General features: G+C 48.3%; 1 protein-coding gene across 1 annotated transcript in view; it reads left to right on the top strand.

The window, feature by feature from the left end:
• LOC144156122 (uncharacterized) overlaps positions 1-20,734 on the top strand; it is an 882,723-nt gene that overhangs the window by 763,761 nt on the left and 98,228 nt on the right. The window contains exons 19-20 of the mRNA XM_077687950.1: positions 5,554-5,841; positions 18,611-18,760. Coding sequence (XP_077544076.1) covers positions 5,554-5,841; positions 18,611-18,760 — 438 coding nt within the window. The remainder of the gene's footprint in view (positions 1-5,553; positions 5,842-18,610; positions 18,761-20,734) is intronic.

The following is a 20,734-nucleotide window of genomic DNA, read 5'->3' as shown; positions in this document are numbered from 1 at the left end:
AATTCCTAAAACTGATGATCCTGAAAAGCTGTTGGCGGTAGAGTCGTATCGGCCAATCAGCTTAACGAATGTTAATTACAAAATTTTCATGAAGGTTTTGGCTAGAAGATTGCAAGGAGTAATAAAAACAATTGTTGGAACCCATCAAACATGTGGAATTCAGGGACGATCTATTTTTACCAATATTCATGTCGCAAGAAGTGTATTAGAGTGTTGCGACGCTCTAGGGGGCCACGTGGCGATGATCCAAATTGATTTGCAGAAGGCCTTTGACCGTGTTGCGCATAACATTCTTTTCTCAGTGTTAGAACACGTTAACGTAGGATCCGTCATCCTCGAAGGTGTAAAGATGTCGTACACGCAGTGCTCAGCTCGTGTTATTGTAAACAAAAAAGTGGGACGAAGTTTTGATATACTGTCGTCGGTGAAGCAGGGGTGCCCCTTGAGTCCCTTGTTGTTTGCGATTTATCTTGAACCCTTTTGTTTAAAGATTCTTCAAAATGAAAATATACACGGATTCCGTTTGCACTGCAGTGAAGTTAAAATTTTGTCATATGCCGATGACATCGCTGTTTTTTGTAGTGATAGGAAAAGTGTGAGGGAGGTGGTGAACGATCTAAAGCGATTTTGCGAGTTGTCTGCCAGTGCAGTGAACTGGAACAAGTGCATAGGATTTTGGCATGGTGACTGGCAAAGTAAGCCAGTGTTTTTCGAGAACATGCCTTGGACGACAACTCCGGCCAGGTATCTGGGCATCCCCCTTGAAAACTACCAGGATGCTAGAGAGTACTGGGACGGAGAAACTGATAGAGTTAGAGAGAAATTAACACAATGGGGGGGAAGGGATCTGTCAATGTTTGCCCGTGCATCAGTATGTAATGTGTTTGCTGTTGCCAAGGTATGGTACGTCCTACAGGCGATTTGTATGTCAAGAAGGAACATACAAAAGCTGCACAGAGTGTTTGCGGCGTTTTTGTGGGGCTCAAGTTGGGAGCGCATGAGTCGAACTAACTTGTTTCGCTCGGTGAAAAGTGGTGGATTGGGACTGGCACATTTGTTTATCCGACAAATAGTTTCTAGGTTTATGTTTCTGAGAGATCAGAGAGATTGCTTTCTACGTACTGTGGTACAAGCCCGACTACGTGATGTCATTCCAGACTATGTAGTTTCAACTTCTGAAATGCGATGTGTACGTGTGCGTGAGTTCTTGCGGGAAGTTGTGGACGCTTTTAGGATTTTAAGGGTTAGGTTTTCCTCGGAGTATTTGAGTAGTGTACCGCGAAAACGTTTGTACAAAGATATGATTGATGTGTGTCTGCCTGTTCCGGTTTATCGTCAGTTATATGCAGTGGGTTCAGGAAAAGATGTTCTAAAAAGAGTGAAACGAATGCCAGTACGTTCATCTGTTAAATCTTTCTTCTTTAAACTTCATAGCGGCACGCTTCCAGTAAAACCCTGGCTGCAGGAAAAAGGACTATATGTACACCCATGGACACTTAAATGTAGACTATGCCAAAAGCTGGAAACAATTGAGCACATCTTTCTGGACTGTTGGGATGCGGTGTTTCACTGGGACATCCTCCAACGAACCCTGAAAAAAGACTTACCATTAACGCCTCATGGCATTCGCTTTTTGCCCGTAAACAATGATGGAGGCGTGCCCTATGATATGTTCATGGCACTTAGTCTGCATTCTATGTGGAAAACTCGCATGGCGGTTCAAAATGCCGAAGAGGATGCTCGCACAGTGCGAGAGTACTTCATTGAAAGCGTTGCTTATATAAGAGAAGTTTATCGAGTGATGCCGGAAGAGCCTGAGTGGTTACCCATTCTGGATGTTCTAGCGCAATTTAAGATGTTTTAAGCCACTCCCTTCAGCCGATTGGTGGCTGGAGCTAGTAATTTGTGTACTGAACACTGCGTGTTGTGTTGTCGCCAAGCAGGCAATAAAGAAAAAAAAAAAAAAAAGCCTGTGGCTTAGTGGCTTGGAGCGCTAGGTATGTCATCGCAAGTGTTTTGCAAAGTTCGAATCCCCGCGGGTACGTGATTTTTTTTTTTTATAAGGTAACTTTTTTGTTTTCCGCCGATGTTTTCTATACGAAGTTCACCTTTTTTGGGGCCGCAACGTTCACTGCTCCACGAACTAGTTCACAGAACGCGCGCAGGCTGGCACTGGCGCGCTAGCGAGTTCTCGTTGGCGTGCTGTTGCCATAAGCACCGACTGCTTGCGGGCAGTGGGCACAGGCCAGAATCAACAGACCCTTGGCCTGGTGCGAACACGCCTTTTACGATACAGGCATGAGTGAGGCAAGCTCCAAATATGGGGGAAAAACGCATGGCATTTGAGCGTCTGCGGGGACGCGGAGGGCGTTCATGCACTGCGTAAGCCTCGGCTAGTGAATGCTACGATTCCAAGCCGTCCTGGGAGGCTAATCTTATGCATTTTACAGCCGACAACATGGCAGAAGCGTGGTACGATGATTACTGAGATATTGAGAATGCCCATCCAACAACGCCATCGGTTGTGTTTTACAGAACCGAAACCGAAACCGAAATTTGTTTGATTGCTAACCTTGGGTATCGTCCAATCACGGTGCCCAAGGTCTGAATACCGGTCTGGTGCGATCGCACCAGACCGGTATTCTGGAGGTCGTGGGTTCGGATCCCACCTGGCGGGCATTTTTTCTTCACTTTCTCTTTCTTTCCAAATTCGTAATCTGTTTCAATGATCTACCACATCCTCCCCTTTGCTTTCCGAGGTTTTCTCGACTGCCAACCCTTATTTATATATATATATATATATATATATATATATATATATATATATATATATATATATATATATATATATATATATATATATATATATATATGCATGCATATGCGTCGCTGTAAGCAGCAGTACCGATTTACATTTCTTTTTTACGGTGGTTCGACAGCATAAAAAAAATCGAATCAACGATCGCAAAAACGGCTTTACTGCTATTGTTTTGAAAAGTGCAACGCTGATTTCTGTTTCGAAAAAGAAAACGAATAAATTTCCTCATCCGTACGGCGCCTTAACCGCATACTAAAAATTCATTACCTCCGCTTACAGCACCTCCGCGCCAGATGGGTGAGAATGATATCGTTATGGCGTCTTGGAGAACAGGTCTTACTTTCGCATTTGAATGCACGAACGGATTCTGTGCACGCACCGAGCTTGCAAACATTATCCGCGTTCGTGTACATGCGAAAAGGGTGGCGCCTTTTTCGAGAATGATTCACCGCGTGATCCGGCCCTCCGTCGCATCTGATGGCAAGGGTTCAAGAAGCATTGAGAAACCGCCTAAGTTTCAACGCCGTGCTGTACCCAACACCCAGATGCACATTTTCTTCCCCCCAAAGTGAAAACCTTGCCCGTTCAGCTCGATCGGTCGATTCGGTCGGTGCTCGTCATCCCCAAATTCGTAGCGTCGCAACTTTATTCAGTCGAAAGAGACAACACGTTTGACAAGGTAGAGGCCTCAGTCCGGTGCTGACGTTGAGGGGAAGAGCAAAATAATCGTAACGGAAGAGAACAGCCTGCTCTCGCCGCGTAAGCCGTGCGGTGAGTCATGCCATACTCGTAGTTCCTGTTTATAGTCATAATGTAGCTGGTAGCTAAGTTGAAGCACAGGACGCGCAATCCGAAGGCGTGGGCTTGGCTCAATCTTGGCGCGCATGTTTTGCTCCACTTTCTTTCTTTGCTTACACTATATTCACTGGAAAAAATGGTCACGCTTCCCCTGTGACTTTTTTGGCGTTCTAGACTGCTGGCTTTCCTTTCTGTATTCATTCAACGGGGCTCTCACTCCTAATCACAAGATATAATTACACGCATTTTCTTGAGTTTTTTCCAAACAGGCTTTTTTATCGCCGTTTATTTCGGTTATTGCGGTGATACGGTTACCGTCTCAGTTGCAAATTCATTGCAGAATTTTTCGCGTTTATCTCCCGTCGCCAACAACAAAACACAGTGTGGGAGGCATATTTGTGCTGTGGCCTGGCCGGACGAAACACCATAAGGAGAGTTCGGGTCACTGTACAGCCACCGAGAGATGTGCTAATTATTCGAAGGTCCAAAGTGCTGAAACATTCACGGGCATTGCGGAGGACACTCCTCTGTCCTCGCGCAATGAAAGCCCCGTCACTGTTGCGGAGGCCATCCAGGCCATCCAGGCCAGAGCGCACCAGGCTATGGGCGGGAAGGCGGACACGTCTCGCGCGCCGCACAGATGCCACGAAAGCGCGGGAGCTGGCCCAATCGCGCGAAAGAAAAACAAACGCAGTTCAGGTAACACGCGGCCTCGAGCCTACTCCACCGCTCGCGCTATTTTTCCGCGCACCGCACTGCGCGTCGCCTCAACGGCTCACCACCGGTGGACCCATGTGCCTTGCTTGCGAGATGTGCAGGGCACGAGAATAGGCTCAAAACCTGGGCCGGGGTATTTTTGTAGATGCTGAAGGCGTCAGCAAGCCGATCGACCACCGCGCGTCTATGCTCTGACGCTCGCTCGCCCTTAGATCCTCTTGCCGACTCCGAGCATTCCTGAGCACTGCTGGTGATGACGTCGTACAGAAATATAAGTGTTCGTGGACGCGAAGCTTGCGAACCGTGCATGCGCTAACAAAACTGCATTTGGCTTCCGGCTCTGCGTTGCTCAAGCTGCAGCAGCGGCCACGGTAGGCGCACAAATTTCTTCCTCCCACATTGGTGGCCTTCGGTGAAAGAAAAGATCTATACAGCGAGTTGCCAGGTGGGCCTCACTCAAAGACATTCATTGAGTGGTGATTGCATACACCGCCCTTACTCCGGCCGTACTGCTAGCCGTCATTTAAGGAATTTCCACAAGGCTATCTCGGCTTGCTGCTGCTATACCTCTCGGGCTGTCGTTTGCATGATTAGTTTTAGCTCTCCTTACCGCTTGCGAATTTAGGGGTTATATCGTTTTTCAACATCGTGTTAGCATGATAAGAGATGCCTCTTTTTCTGCAATATGAAATCATAAACAATATGTTTTCACGTGAAAAATCGCCGGTGTGCGTTTCCGAACTTGTTATTACCAAGGAAACCTGGTCCATGCTACCGGTATGACTGTGTTAACTGAGTGGTAAGCATTTTCTGTTCCGATGAAAATAAGCTATCGTTTTCCACTGTTGGGCCAGAGCTCTCGGTTTAGACTAGTCACAGACGACACTTTAGACGCTTTCACTCGCTTAGAGCTTTTTGGTATAGTTCGCGACCAAAATTGGAAGGTGGCAAGTTCCTCAAAAAAAGCACTCGCGAGTTTTCGAAAAGCCAATTACCAGAAAAAAGGGGAATCAAAAGGAGCCGCTTGATGACACACCACTTTATGCGTGTACATCTAATTTGTTAAGTACGTAACAAAGTGTTTGGGTAGAGGCACTTAGTTTCAAGCAGCTTAATTAACGGTTCACTGAGCGGCAATGTGGCTAACCACTTCGCGATCTCATCGAAAGGGTGTGTGGTGAACCAGACTTGTCCCCCCCCCACTTCTCCCCCGGCCGCAGGAAGGCCTGATCCCCGAGGGCCCCGGCGAGAGCAGCAGGATGTCGTCGGCCGAGGCTGACGACAGCCCCGCGGAGTCCTCGGACGGGGCCGCCGAGCCGGCCACACCCACGAGCCGCTCGTCGGGAAGCTTCCTGCGCGCGGTGCCCAAGCGGCGCTCTCTCATCCTGCGCCAGTGGATCAGCTCCAACGGCAACCGCTCGCCCACGGGCCTTCACAATGCGGTCAGCCTCAAGGACTGCCTGCCGCCCTGCTACCACACGGCCAAGAACATTGGCAAGACCATCAAGGTATACGCGCCGCCCGGGGAAATGCAGCCAGGCTGAATGCGACCTTTCCTGATTGTCCACCTTCGTTGTCAGCCTCAGAGCCCCGATGTGCAGTATAAAAGCTGGGGTTCATCTTGATCCACCCTGTGCGAAGCTGCATTGCCCATTAAAGGGACCCTGCAGCACTTTTTTCAACTTTTTTTTTTGAAATCTTAAATGCTTGCAGAACGTCACCCAGCACACCCAGTACTTATATTAGGGGGTCGCAAAGTACCTCAGCCAAAAATTACTGCTCTATGCCCATCAGATAACTTAAAAACTCGGTCAAAAGATTTTTCTCCCTTTCCGGTCTTGACGTTCTTCGACGGCCCGATTTACGTCACTGAGGCCATGTAGCGGCTGTTGGCCGGTTTTCCTTCAGTTGCAGCAATGAACGCTTTTCGATAGCAACTTTAAAAATAAAGCCACAAAAACAAAGTAGGAACGGAAGGCGTATCTGGTGCGACAAGCAAATTACGCAGTGCCGCTCCGTGCTGGCGATAACTGTAGCTTTCGCAGTCCTTCCAGACGCGAAGGAAAGAGTGAAAGCGTTTATCGAGAGTGTTGCAGGGTCGCTTTAAAGGCGCAACGTTTCGAGGATTTGCTCAGCCGAGTGGTCATTCAAACGTCGTGGTGTAGAGAACGTTTTCGTGCTCGGTAACTGCGTCACGAACCAGCGACGTTCGTATTTATCGAATACCTGTATTTTCGGCGAACATGCGGGCGTGCAGCTAGAGCGATGACACCGTACAGGGATCGATAGCCAATAACTCAAATTGCTGCGGATGCACAACGTGGACTTGCAATCACACATGGTCAGTCTCACGGGCAGAGCTCCGGACATACGCAAAAAAAGGAGATGGAGAACATGACAATGGCAAAAAAGACATTATAATATCAAACATAATGAACTCAGAATAAAAAAAATTTCGTGACGCAGTAAGCGTACCATAGAATTGCAGTACTCGAGCTTATGGTGCTCTTCACCATCGTCATACTAGCGGTTTCAGGCGGAAAGCGGGTGTTCATCTTAACCACCCTCCCTCCGTTATTGCGAAAGAAAAAGAAAACCACTATTAAACAAGACATAACGGCGCAAAAAATTCGCGTCAACTAAAAGAAAAGACACAGAGGGGAAGGAGTACCAACTTGCCCTCTGTTGGTACTCCTTACCAACAACTTACCAACGCATTTGTTAACCTGTGAGGAAGAGAATTCTTCGCACTCCATGATATGCATATGTGATAAGGACGATGTAGATAGCGTGATGTGCGTACGTGTCATCATGAAAGAACACATGCATAGAACATGGTGTATACCTAACTGAAAGCAACAATTTCCTCTCATTGGTCGATAAGCTAAATGTGCTTTGCCTAGCCGGTTTCCGATACCATTGGTACGCTAAAGGTACTATATCTCCATCCCTTGTGTTAAAGCGACATCTTTGCATTAGAACTCAGAATAAGTAGAAGAGTATAACTACCTTGGACAAGTTGTCAGCGCTGATCCAAACCACGACAAATAAATCCTGCGCATAATAGGTATGGGCTGGGGCGCACTGGTCAAGCACCCCCAAATAATGGAAAGTAAGCTACATCTGTCACTTAAAAGAAGAATATGCAGCCAGTGCATGTTGCCGGCGATGACTTATGGAGCGGAAGCTTGGCGCCTTACTAAACAACTGGTAAGCGAACTGAGGTCGGTTCGACGAGGCATGGAACGCAGGATGATAGGGGCAACGCTCAGGGACAGAAAACGAGCCTCCTGGACGAGGGAGCAAACTCGAGTAGAACATATGGTACAAATTTGAAAAAAAGAAATGAACTTAGGCTGGCCGTGTAGTGAGACGAAATGACAACCGGTGGACGTCCAGGGTGACAGAGTGGATACCGAGTGACGCGTCTAGAAGAAGGGGAAGGCCATTAACTTGATGGAGGAAGGAAATGAGAAAATTCGGAAGCAAGGAATCGACTCGGGCAGCTCTTTTAAAACAGGAGCGGGTGGAGGTTAGTGGGAGAGGCCTTCGTCCTGCGGTGGACCCAAATAGGTTGATGATGACGATGATGATGATGATGGACAGTCGCGGGTGTTATAAATGAGCAGATCGCTCCGATGACGTTCCCTCCGCTAGATAGAGATTAGCAAAGAAGTGTGTGAATTTTCCGGTAAAACCCGCCGTGGTGTCTCAGTGGCTAAGGAGCAAGGAGCCGGCCGTTTTCTTCACTTTTTCTTTCTTGTGGGGCACTGCGAAATGGGTGATCGTCGCCGGGAGGGCAGACGCCTCGAAGCAGCTTCGTGCATCACTAGCAAAAGAAAAACAAATTTGATGACAGGCAGAGTCAGCGGCCCTTCCTTTTTGCACGCGATTGATTGATTGATTGATTTTTTACGCTCCGACGCTACACAGACAATGAGGCGCGCCGTAGTGGAGGGCGCCAGATTAATTTTGACCACCTGGGGATCTTTAACGTGCGCCGAAATCTCGAACACACGGGCGTTTTCGCTTTTCGCCTCCATCAGAAAAGCGGCCGCCGAGGTTGGGAATTGAACCCGCGCCCTTGGGCTGAGCAGCACAATTTGCACGCGCTTTCGTTCGCAAACCCGACAATGGGCCAACTCGTCTCGAAGGCAGCGCGTGGTGCACGCAGTTGAGTGCAGCGCTTTTCTTCTCACTGTTCTTCGAAACTAACGATTGGTGTCAGAACAATAAAAGGGAACACTGTGATAGCACTGGCTAGTTGATCAAAGCATAGCTCGGGCATCGCTCGAATCGAATGTTTCCAGACATTTCCCCCGACCAATCGGAAAACTGCGAAAATGGTGGCCTAATGTCCCTGTGTTCGACTTGATGGAAAGATGTTACTTTTTAGAAGGTTTTGTACAAGTCAGAGATCTGCACCGTGCCGTTCCCCTTGATTTCCTCACAAGTCATGAATTGCTCTGGCACAGCCATACAGAACCATGTTATTAGGTAATAGCTCTAACTTTTCTACATCTATCAATTTATACAACTCTTGGCTGTAAGAAAATATGTGGCGCTTTAACTTGAATACCAGTCTCACTCGTTAGCAATATTGCCGCCGGCTGGGCTAGTCGGTACGCGTTCATAGCGGTGAGGAAGCGTAAATAAACCAAGGAACAATTGACAGGGCAGAGACGGCAGCGCTGCACCAGAATCAACGTTTATTTTTAGGTAAGAGGGAATATACATCCTACGCTTCCCACCGCGTGGGCACGCGTCAACACCCCAAGCAGCGATGTCGGGTACCGCTCGTGCGGCTGCACCAACGGAGGTATACGCGCACTATCATGCATACAAAACTGTCAGGATGCGTAAATCACAAGTCGCGCCTGCAATCCTTGCTTACTGCAGCCTCAGCTGTGGAACCATTTCGTTTGGCCGATGCTTCTAATATTCAAAACACTCACGATAAATCAAAAGCAGAAACAAAAAAAAATCATGCACCCCTCCGTCTAACGACGACGATGGTTGAACGTGAAGCTTTCTCGTGACGGACTCTTTGGTTGTCGTCTGAGTTTGGACTGAGTTTTGACCATGTCGAAATGGAGCAATCAGATAGACCCCGGCTTCATAGTGTGAGGGACCCAGGTTTGGTTCCGGCCACTCAAGCGTGTTTTTTTTTTTTTTACTTCACACGCGATCATTCATTATCATCGTAAAAGAAAGTTGGCTTTCCTGCAAAGCGTCTTCGCGTTGCAGACGTAATCAACGGGAACACTAAAGCTTCGCTTAAAAAAAACGCTTTGGCTGCTCCCTTTGGCAATTTCAAGGTAGGTATACATGCCGTTCTCGAGCGCGGTGGATAGTCCCGTTGCGTATATACGCGGGATTAGATAGGAGTGGCGATTTTAAGAAAGGAACGGGTGGGCTTGTGCGCACGGCGGGAGGTCACAAAATCATCACGAATACTTGCTTAATAAGGAGTCCTGCTTTTATTTTTCTTTAACAAAAATATTCGGTAATCGACAGACTCGTTGTCGGGCTCGCTGCCGTGATCAGCTTTACTCACGTAGCTACATTATTTGTGATGAAATTCCGCCGAGCTCACGCCCATCAAGGATACAGCTCTCCCTCCGTTCCTCACCCGTTCTCTCGATCGAGCAGAGAGGACGGGTGTGCTCCGATTTCCCCCGTTCCTACGAGTGCCCGTACCTCTATTGGCCCTAGGCACGTCAAGCAGGGTTCTCGGTGTCGTTATGGCTGTTTTCTAGTTCGCAGGAAGAGGTTTCACCACACAGCTCTTTTTTTTTCTCTCCCTCTTTGTGGCGACACTTGTCGCAGTGGTATAGACGGGTACCATTAACGCTTCGTAACAGCTTTCCACTTGCGTCATTGTACGGGGAACCAAGACCGGGTTGCACATTTCGAGCGGCCTAGTTAACAACGAAAAAAGACATCTGCAAAGGAATCTCTAACGGTGTTCCCGTGAAGAAAAATCGGTGAGGGGGAAGACCCAATGTCTAGAAGAAATCGGCACGGTTAATTATTTCATTTATCCTCAATAAGAAAGGACTGGTAAGAAACAAGACGAGTGCTCACGTATTGTAACACATGTTTTCGCTTCGGCTGTAGGATTCGGGGATTGTTGAGTAAAGAACGTGACGGAAGAATGACGTTATCTCTCTTTGCAATCTGATTCAACAAGTTTCAAACAGTTTCTTATCTCCTGGGTTATGAGGCGTGCCGCGCTTAATTTCGACACTTTGGGGTCCTCTAACGTGCCACTCAACCTCGTAGACGCGGGTGTTTTTTGCATTTCACCTCGGCAAGACAGAGGGCGAATAAACTTTATTGACCCTGAAATGTCGTGGGCGTCCCTAGTTTTCTCTTTCGTGGCTCAGCTACAGCTCCCGCAGGGGTAGAGATACTGTAAGATGAGCTGGTCGAGTAGCCGCTTCAGTGTGGTTTGGTTTGTTAGTGCGGAGTTTGGTACGGTGCTGTGCAGTAGTTTCACTTGACTTCTCGGCATTCCCCATCCCGTACAGGTGCCGTCAGAAGTAACTGGAGCACGGGAGCTGTGGCCGAACCGCATAGCAGCGCCGTGTAGCTGCCCCGGCGGCAAACGAAATGACGAGAGCACGCATGCGCGCCTGGCGACGGCGATAGCCCGCATATACATCTCAAACCACTTCTTTTAACCTGTATTCCAGAATTATTTGCAGAACACTGGTCTCGGTGATGGCGCTGATAGCATACACACCTCAAAAATATTTGAAGAAAAAAAAACTGCTACTGCAGATCCCTGTGAGAGCACCGCGTCCCCGGCGGCTCGTGTGCGCTGAAAGGGTGCCAAAGATGTTGTCAGATGTGTCTGTGCTATCAGAGCCATTGCCGAGACCAGTATGCGGCGAAGAATTCTCTAATACAGGTTAAAAGAAGTGCTTTGAGATGTATATGCGGGCTATCGCCGTCGCCAGGCGCGCATGCGTGTTCTCGCCCTTTCGTTTGCCGCCGGTGCAGCTACACGGCGCTGCTATGCGGTTCGGCCACAGCTCCCGTGCTCCAATTACTTCTGACGGCACCTGTACGAAGGGCAGGCCAGGAGGGCATGAGGGCGGCTGGGGTGCCGCTCGCAGTAAATGCAGATGGGTGGTTAGAGTAAATGTATGTGCCTTTGCTCAGTGGTAATGGGGGGCTGGTTTATCATATCAGGAATATCTGCGACCTGCTTAGGTTGCTGCAAGGGGAACTCTGTCCTGTTCAGCCGGAGGTTCATTGGAATGTTCGCCAAGGGGCCTGAGTATGTGTGGAGCCCTTGTTAGAGTCCAAAGAGCGAGTGAGGTCCTCCATTTCCGAACATCCCAGCGTGGTCTCGGATCAACACTGGGATGGGGGCGCTGACTTAATGGGTTCGCTGTGTCGTCTTGAACAGGACGAAATACGACAGTGGTTGAACAGCGATTGAACAGGACGGAACACCAGCCATGAAGCTCATAAGCCTGCTTAGGCCGAACAGTAACGCAACATTGATCAGAACAGGGCAAAATTGGTACAAGTTAACCAGATACCGTATTGTTTGCAACAGAGAAGGGTGAATTTAAATACTTATGTAAAGAAACAAACACAGAATCGATTCATATAGACCGCTCACATGTATTTTATTGGTTTGTAAGGCAGAAAATCAGAGCAGAAATGCAGCCATAGATTGAAGGGAATCGAATTCTCGGGGAATTGCAGAATAAATTTAGACAAGGCAGCTGCTCGGATGATAACATGCTTATGTTGAAACAGCGCGGTTAAATTTTGATGGTTAAGAATATACTGTTATGGGCAGCATTCCTGAACATCACAGGGACATATCACGATGTGAACATAGCAGCACTTTGAAGTATTCTGAAACTCGAGGGTTCATATTACGAGCTGACAGGGTTACTGAGGGTAATGGTCAAGACAATTGGGTGAGCATTGCACGAAAAAGACATAACTGCACGCGGCAAGTCAAAATCCACAGAGGGTTGAAACAGAGATGTCCTTCAACCCATCTATTTTTTTATGCTTTACATGGAAGCGCTATAAAATAAGCTTGAATAAAATCCTTTAGGGTTGCACTTAACCCTTAGCCGGCAGGAGAAAGCGGTACAACGTTTTCTGCCGACGATGCTATTCTCGTGTCTCACAAATATTTTTGACCAGGAAGTCACAGACATAGGTTTAGATTATAGCTCAGAAAAATAAGGAATAATTGTTTTCCGTGGCTGCAGCATTGACGCAGGGTCACTGGATTAAGCATGACAAATACGTATTGCTTCCGGGGCTCCCATTTGAGAAATCTCCGTTCAAATTCAGACACTCTATCAGGCTTGCATTGAACTAATCCAGGGATCACTGTGTCTTTTGGTATTATGCTTGCGTTGTTGGAAGTCGCAGAAGCACCAAGTTAAGGGAAATATGTTTTAAGGAGAGCTTGAGAATTATGGACCACCATGAGTTGGTAGCGAAATTGTTAGGTATACTTTTACATGAAAAGTGCGACACGCAGTGATGGCTTGAAGGATGACTGTGAAATAAGGATATGAAATTAACTATGACTATAAAACTATGGCAATAAAAATGAATAACTGGAGCGAAGAAAAGTATCTCGGAACGCCGTTAGGGATGTACAGGCTGACAAGTACGGTATGGGGAAGGAAAATATCTACCATAACATTAAGGGCCTTGCTTTATGAAGCCAGAGCAGGTTGTTTGCGCACGTATAGGTTTTTAATTTGCTGTGCTCGAAAAGATCAGACGAATGTTTTATGTAAAAAAGGGAACAGGCACAATTCGACACCTTTAGATGCGGGGATATTTATACCTGTGACACACGGCAACGCTAGATCTCCTTTAAACTAAACCCCTTTCGCCACGTCAAAGGACATTTTGTGGAAAGGAGTGGCACTCCTGACACACAGCAACCCCCGATCTCCTTTATGTAGTTGCTGTAACTGACACACCAAAAAAGTGGCGCTAGCAGTTCTGTTGAAAAAGCATGCACAATAACAAAATTAAAGTGCGGCTAATAGACCTTTTTAATTATTTTAGAGAGGAACTGTGCGTTTTATTGTTGTCTAGAAAAAGTAAATGGGTAATTTCACATATTTGTATTAAACAGCAACGACAGAGTGCTTTTTTTCGCCTATGTCCCGTGGCTAATCTGGCAACAGCGGGCAGATGTTTACAAAAATACATTACGATTGGGCTTGTTTGGTGAAATTTATTTCATTGCAGTTTTAAAAATTTATGAAAGTATTATGAAATCGCATTTGGTCTCACTAAGTTCTGAGAAGCTTATGATTTGCTAGCACCTGCTTACGAGGCTGCGCCGCTAGCTGCTCCTTTTCCGGAAAAGGAGATGGGCGAACACCCCTTACGGGAAATGCCCGCTTCCGTGAAGGAGATTCTCCTTTGTCGTGTGTCACCGAGGCGAACGCCGTTTCGGTAGCAGTCCTTCTCTTAAAAGGCCTTTTAGGAGCCCGTGTGTCAGGGGTATTAATCTTGAGCTTGGTCCGGTGGCGTTACAAAAAAAAAACACCGCGAAAAAAACCGTGCCGCCTGTAAATGGGTCACCACCGCAGATATGGTATTATAACTGTGAAGCCGGCTTTTGCGCATGCTATAGTGTGAGCACAAGGGCATGCATATGCGTATGAGCACCCCTGACTATACCGCTTTCTTGGGCTACTAAAACGCAAAAAGACATGGCGCAGCTTGCACTGCAAGGCTGGAGACACAGCGGAGCTGGGGGTCGACCTAGCTTCTTCCCCACTGGGATCCGCTGTTAGTGTGGGGGACCGACCGGCACGGCCTTTGACAATCCGGCTAAACTTGGCCTCACCCCGCAACGCTTAGCCCCGCCTAGCGAGAACATCGCAAAACCTATCAAAACGTAGCAAAGCAGCAAAAGCGGAAGAAGCTAGGTCGACCCCTAGCTCCGCTGTGTCTCCAGCCTTGCACCACCAGTGCGCCTTGTTTTTTTTTTTTCTTTGCTAAAATGTGACAGTATCCATCCGAATACACATGAGTAAAATGCTTGGCTTCCCACAGTCCTAGGGTTTGAACGTAACAAACAGAGAGTAAAATTTGAATACCGGTGGAAGAGAAAGAGAGAAGGTGGAGGGGGAAAAGCAAAGAGGTGGATATAACGTAGAACAGCCAGCACTTCTCGCGATACTAAGCCAGCCACTAATAACAACGCTAAAATTATCTTGGTAGTAGATGCATTAGAGTTAGCGGCAAGATGTCACTTGCCATCATTCTGATACGAAGGTGGTGTAAAGAACAATCAATGAAGCAACCAATAACACTCCCATTCGATTAGCCGATGCTCACATATACGCGGTAGGCCGTATTCTTTTGCGGCCGCCGTCTTGAATTTTGCCTTTGATCCGACCAACGCGTCCCTCCCCCCTTCCCACAAACTCCCTGTATATTGCCTCAATTACCTTTGCCAGTTGAAGGATTTTAGCTCAGACTCTAGCTCCTCTTACTTGGGCTATCTCCTACAACATGTACTACCTAATTTACATTTTTAAACTTCAGGGTGGCAACTTCCTAAGTCCGGAAGTGATACTTAGAGAGCCCAAAGTTTAGCGTCGAGTCATTGAATATTTTCAGCACGCGACTCAAGCGCGAGTAGGATGCGGCCGAGTAGGTATTGTTTTGCCGCGCGCTCTGACCTTGTAAGCGCCGCAAACCGCCCACGCCCCGTGATGCGCAGCGTTTTCTCCGAAGCACGTGCTTAGCTGCTGCATGCTTAGAATGGGGCCATTAAGGGAGCGTGCGCACGTTAAACTCCGCTGTTTTTGTTTCGTCGGGCTCTGTCAAGTTTTCCTCCGTAATAGGTTCTAGAAGTAATTTTGTGCAAGTCGCAATAAGTGACTATACTGACATACAGCCGCTACACTAGAATTTCATACATCGGATCTTTTCTTTGACAGGAAAGGGAAAGTGCAACGCGGGACGGAAAGTGAAAAGTGCAACGTGTGGCATGCTACGTTCACTATATCTGTGCGATAAAGTATGCTGTCAGAAAACAATTTACAAGTCCAGTCAGGTCTATCCAACTTCAACTAAGCCTGGATATCCAGAAGTCGGCACGAGGGGCGTATCCTACCAAGTTCGTTTGCGAGGTTGTGCTAGAGTGGTAAATAGCCATAGAAAGTACCTGGTACGTATCGTGAGCGGGCTGCGCGTCGTTTTCTTCGACCGTCTTTTGCTGAGGCGAGACCGGTATACGATGACTGCTGGGGTGATTCCATGCTTGTAAGGAGCCTGTTGTATGCGGGTGGCGGCCGCTACAGAGAGCTTGCGTGCACTGCACGGGAATTAGGTTTAGAGGCTTTGTATGCGCTTTACTCCGGCCTTGGGTCACTTAAGCGGCCACACACCACACCAGGGATGCATCGTTTCATGGGCTGAGTGGAAATGCTACCTCAGCCACCATGTTCTCAGGCACTCCGCTGTGTCCTCGTATACCCGCAGCCACCGATCGTTGATTGCTTCCTTTCTATCGGGTTGTATAAAAAATGCATGTAGCATACCAGAACGACAAAAATTATGTTCGCATGCTACGAAGGTGGTGTCTATATCTGCTTGCTCGATGCTTATATATATACAAAATGAGGAAGCCAGCCACGTACCTTGTCCTTTGGACCTGATATTTCCACCGACCTTCTCAATGGCCTTTCTGCATTTCAATTTTGTGTTGGCGTCTCATTCGATACGGAGGGGGGGCACGCCTCTGTTAATAGGTGTCCTGGGTAGTGCTCCGCGAATTTACGGATCAAGAGAGCATTGTAAACGACGTGACGCGTGGTCGGCGCTATGCAGCTACCTTACAACGCTGGTGTAAAATGTGTAAGCTTTTTTTAGGCAAAATAACCAAATACGCTTCTTAGTAAGCACGAATAAATGTGCGAATTCTGCCTTCACCAAATACCGAATGAACTTCTTGCAAATATGTCGTTGACGCTTTGACGTCAGCCCATCCGTCACCACAGAATCGATACTGCGGACAGCTTCGCTTTGGTACAGTCAGTGTTATTGGAAGCCTTTCGTTGTGAACATGCGGGCGTGTATCCGGGGGGTCTCCCAATTTAATTGTGCGCCAGCCGTATAGAGTCTTCGATCCTAGAGTTCCTGGGCTGGCAAACTTTCTGTATTTGCCTTGATTTCTAACGGTGACAGGCTTCCACCTATATGGTGCGCTCAAAGTTATTTTGTATACATCTCGGTGATCAGCTGGGCCTGTTGGCAAAAGCATAGAACGCGGAACCAGTTATTTCAACCTTGGTTAAGATAACTTGCGATGCGTGGTTTAGATATCGATTCGTGTGCCTCACGTTGAAAAATGGGCGCAGGCCCACAAACGAAAACGAACCAAGGTTACCGAACGCAGCTGGTTAGCTACCATCACTCTGAACCAATCCTGTGGTCCAGCTTCCCCGCCATGCCTTCAATTGGCCAATCTACGCAGCCAACAATATTATTTCGGCGAATGATGATGTAGAGCATATGATTTGACAGAAAAGTTCGAACGGCGAAGTGGCATCACGCAATGTAAGCATGACATGATGTTCCGCACTGCGGAGCGCCGCAGCGCAGATCACAGTCAAATCGTATATATCATTAGCTGAATTTGCCTTGTTGGCGGCATTGGTCGGTCACGCAAGAGCATTGTGGGGAAGCTGAACAACGAAACTGCCTTGACTGTACCAAGGCAAAGGCAGCAAAACCTAACATAGCCCTCAAGGCTCGGTACATATCCCCATCCTTTCTTTGCATCAAATTTTAAGAATGTATATATATATATAAGAATTCGATGAGTTTTGCAACGCGACAGAAGAAACGTTCAGGTAAAAGATATGAACAACTTTGCGGTTAACTTGTTTATTATAAATTAGTCCAACAGTTTCGGAAGTGGAACTTCCTTCTTCAGGGACAACCTTAGAATGCCTTAGAATCTTAGACTATATATATATATATATATATATATATTGTGTGTGTGTGTGTGGGTGTGCATGCGTGCTCATGTGCATGTGTATGTGTGTGTGTGTGAATAAGGAAGCAGGCAAAGTCAAGCAAAATGAATTATCCGGAGCATGAACCGTAACTGCGAAAACAAGAAGCCAAGTTCAGAGGAAAAGAAAGGCTTGAGTTTAAGGTAACGAAATCGAACTATAACCGAGAAAAAACGAATGCAGCCCCGTGTCTGATTACTTCTCTGAAAAATACGTCAACATGCGAATGCGTTTGACTGTTGCGAAATTAAACTGCTAAAATATTTTCAAAACGCCTACTTTGAAGCACTGAATTGGCACCTGTTCGTTGAGGCGCTATTGCTGCGGATTAATTTGGACACGTCTGGTTGTTTAACGGGCGTCAATATATCACACACGTGGGTGTTTTGCTATTTGGTCCCCACCAAATGGACAGCCACCTGTGACCGGCCTAACTTCACTGCGATACGAGGAAGCACATCGGGGAGTGAAGGCACCTCGACTGCCTCCGCACCACGCCAAGCTGCACCCCAGCGCATAGATGCCGTCTGATGCGCGGGAACGGTTGTTGCAGAGAAAAAGGTCTGAGCGACTGCAAGTGTTCCGGTACATATGTATAAACGCAGACGTTCTTCGTACGAAGTCCAGGAATCTTGTCGGAACTCAAGCTTAACCTGCAAAGGGCACAGAGGTCGAACTAGTGCACGCTGCGTTGCACGAAGCTGCCTCCAGCAGCGCTTTATGCTGCGGCCGTGGGGCGGACACATCGCTTTGAACAATAAGCGACCGTAGCACGCACAGCACCAAAGCAATCGTTCCAGAAGGCTTGCTGACACTACAGTCCCAGTACGATGGCGTTCAACATCTCCGACCCGCGGTTGGTGATTTCATATACTCAACTGTAACACCACAAGGGATGCAAGATGCAACATGCAAGGGATATTGAGAGATTGTGCACAGCAATGTCTTCCACAGACACGTTCTACAATTTTCGTTTCCTTAGATGTATGTCGGAAAACCATTCCCGTCATCAAGTACTTTTCTTTTTCCGGAGCCATGTGGTTGGTTAAGTTTGAAGTCATTCTACAGACGTTTTCCCACAGCATTTTCCGAAACTCTGAGCGTTTTAGAGAGCTTATTTCTGTGCAGCGCGTCGTGCGACCCTCGTGTGAAAGCAGTGCAACTACAGGGGCTCGCTGTGACGCGTGCTTGCGCGTATTTCTGCTCCTCATGCCGAATCATCCCCATGCAGGAGCAGAAGCGGAAGCTGTTCCACTCTCCGCTCTACGAGAGCGAGATCCACCTCAAGAGACTGTACATCCAGACATGCAAACGGCTGCCTTCCTACGGCTGCCACGTTTTCCAGGTGAAAGAGCTGCTCCGGGGCAAGACAAAGAAGCGGGTGAGTGCAGCCGCTTGTTCCCATTCACGCGAATCGCGCTGAGTAAAGCATGCAGCGCTGTGCGTGCAATTCTTCTGGGTGTTCGATGGTTGCATACATGCAAAAGCCGGATGCAATGCTTACCCACTCATTTTCTTCCGTGTAACTGCAGCATGGCGGCGCCACGACGCAGGAGAGAGAGAGAGAGAGAGAGAGAGAGAGAGAGAGAGAGAGAGAGAGAGAGAGAGAGAGAGAGAGAGAGAGAGAGAGAGAGAGAGAGAGAGAGAGAGAGAGACGTTTTAATTCTGGCCAGGCTTAGACACGGTTGAGCCGCGGAAGGACAGCTCTGCGGCGCGAGCCCTGTCGACCAGGGCGCACTGGGACTGGGCATCCGAGCGCGAGGGCAGACAACGTTGGGTAGACTAAGAGGAAGGCAGGGCGTAACAGTGCAAGATGGAGCGGGGGGTATTTTCGTAGTACACCGCGGGGAGCAGAGGGGGGGGGGGGGGGGGATGGTGAGATGTGGGGGAGAACGGCGCGAGTGGCGAGGGAGTGGGTTGGGAATGCGCGGATTATAAGGGGGATAACGAGGGGCGAGGGGCTGGAAGAGTCCGTGATATCACCCTCCATCACAGGCTCTCACGCCACGCTAGAAATGGGCTAAGCTGCTAGTACGCTCAATTTCGTTATACCCTCTGGCTCTGCTACATGGTTACAGATAAAATAACAGCGCGGCGTTTGACCAAGAATAAGAGAACAAGTAGGAAGAACAGATCGCGGGAGTAGACCTATCTATTTATTTGAAAAACGCCGCCTGCATTGCCTATCGCGTCAGCTGGTAACGGAGAAACAGCCCCTTTTGTGCTGCTCTCTCCTTCCCTTCCTAGCCTTCCCGGGTTTTGTCAGCCGAGCAGCGCCGTTTCACGAGAGCTACACGAAACGATTTACAGGGCAGCATTGAAAAGGTTGCGACCCTACGTCCCCATGTTTAGGCCCCTGGGACGCCTAGTTTCTTCGTTCATCCGTGGTGCGGCGCGCACCGGCGGACATGCCTCAGGCTCCCATTGCTCCCATTGGGAAGTGGCTGAGGCGGCGCCACTCCTCGCCAGTACGCCACCACTCGAACAAGCACGCATGAGTGCTCAAACAGATTACTTCTCACAGGTATAGATAAACGGGCTACCGACAAAAAGAAGCGGAATGGAAAATGAGCGGTAACACCGCAAAATTGGTGTCAGCAGGTAGTGCCTTCTGCTCCGGTTCTTCCTTTTCCGTTTCTCGTCTTAAATTGCGCTTTACCTCGAGCAAACAACACCCGGAACGGCGTGTCTAGCGCACAAAAATAGCAATAGTAGCGTGTATAAATAAAATACGCCAGTCACATTTGCCGCTTTAAGAACTGTATGAGCGGTGGCGCTGGATGAAAAGGCACAGACTTGCCACGTTGCGCAGCTTTACGTGCTGGGTGGCGACAAAGCGGAAGTTTCTTCCGGCATTGGCGCCAGCAAGCTGGTTGGGACGCACGCCTGAGACAGCGATCCCGCGGCACCGGGGGTCTGTAATGTTGTATGGTCAACCTCCAATGTCGATTGGCATCCGCAGCAACATCGCGGGCAATGCGCGTGAACGGGCAGCGCGAGAGTTTTCTAGAACAGTTCGCTCTTGTAATAAACTGGTGATGCGGAGCTCCCGGGTCTGCCTCTTGCTTACGGCGTGCACCTGCGACCGTCCTTAAAACATGGTGTCAGAAGATGAGTAAGAGCATCGCCACAAACCCAGCCTGCAAGGACCACGGTATACTGGACAACGCCCAGCAAGCCACGACGGACCGCCGCAACACCGCGCCGAGTTAGGCCTTGCGGCCTTTGCCTCCATCAAGAGGAGTGACTGCAAAGCCACGGAAAACAGAGGCCACACCGACCAACAGAAACGCCTTCAGTTGCTTTTCCAAGTATGTCGTCGTTCATTATTCAGCCTCCCGATCCCTTTTGCTTT

The sequence above is a fragment of the Haemaphysalis longicornis genome, unplaced genomic scaffold (genome assembly GCF_048455015.1).
Source record: "Haemaphysalis longicornis isolate Haplotype H1 unplaced genomic scaffold, Haemaphysalis longicornis Haplotype H1 scaffold_1, whole genome shotgun sequence".
NCBI classification, from domain to species: domain Eukaryota; kingdom Metazoa; phylum Arthropoda; class Arachnida; order Ixodida; family Ixodidae; genus Haemaphysalis; species Haemaphysalis longicornis.
The sequence above is the reverse complement of the archived record's forward strand: the minus strand, read 5'-3'. Positions and strand labels throughout refer to the sequence as shown.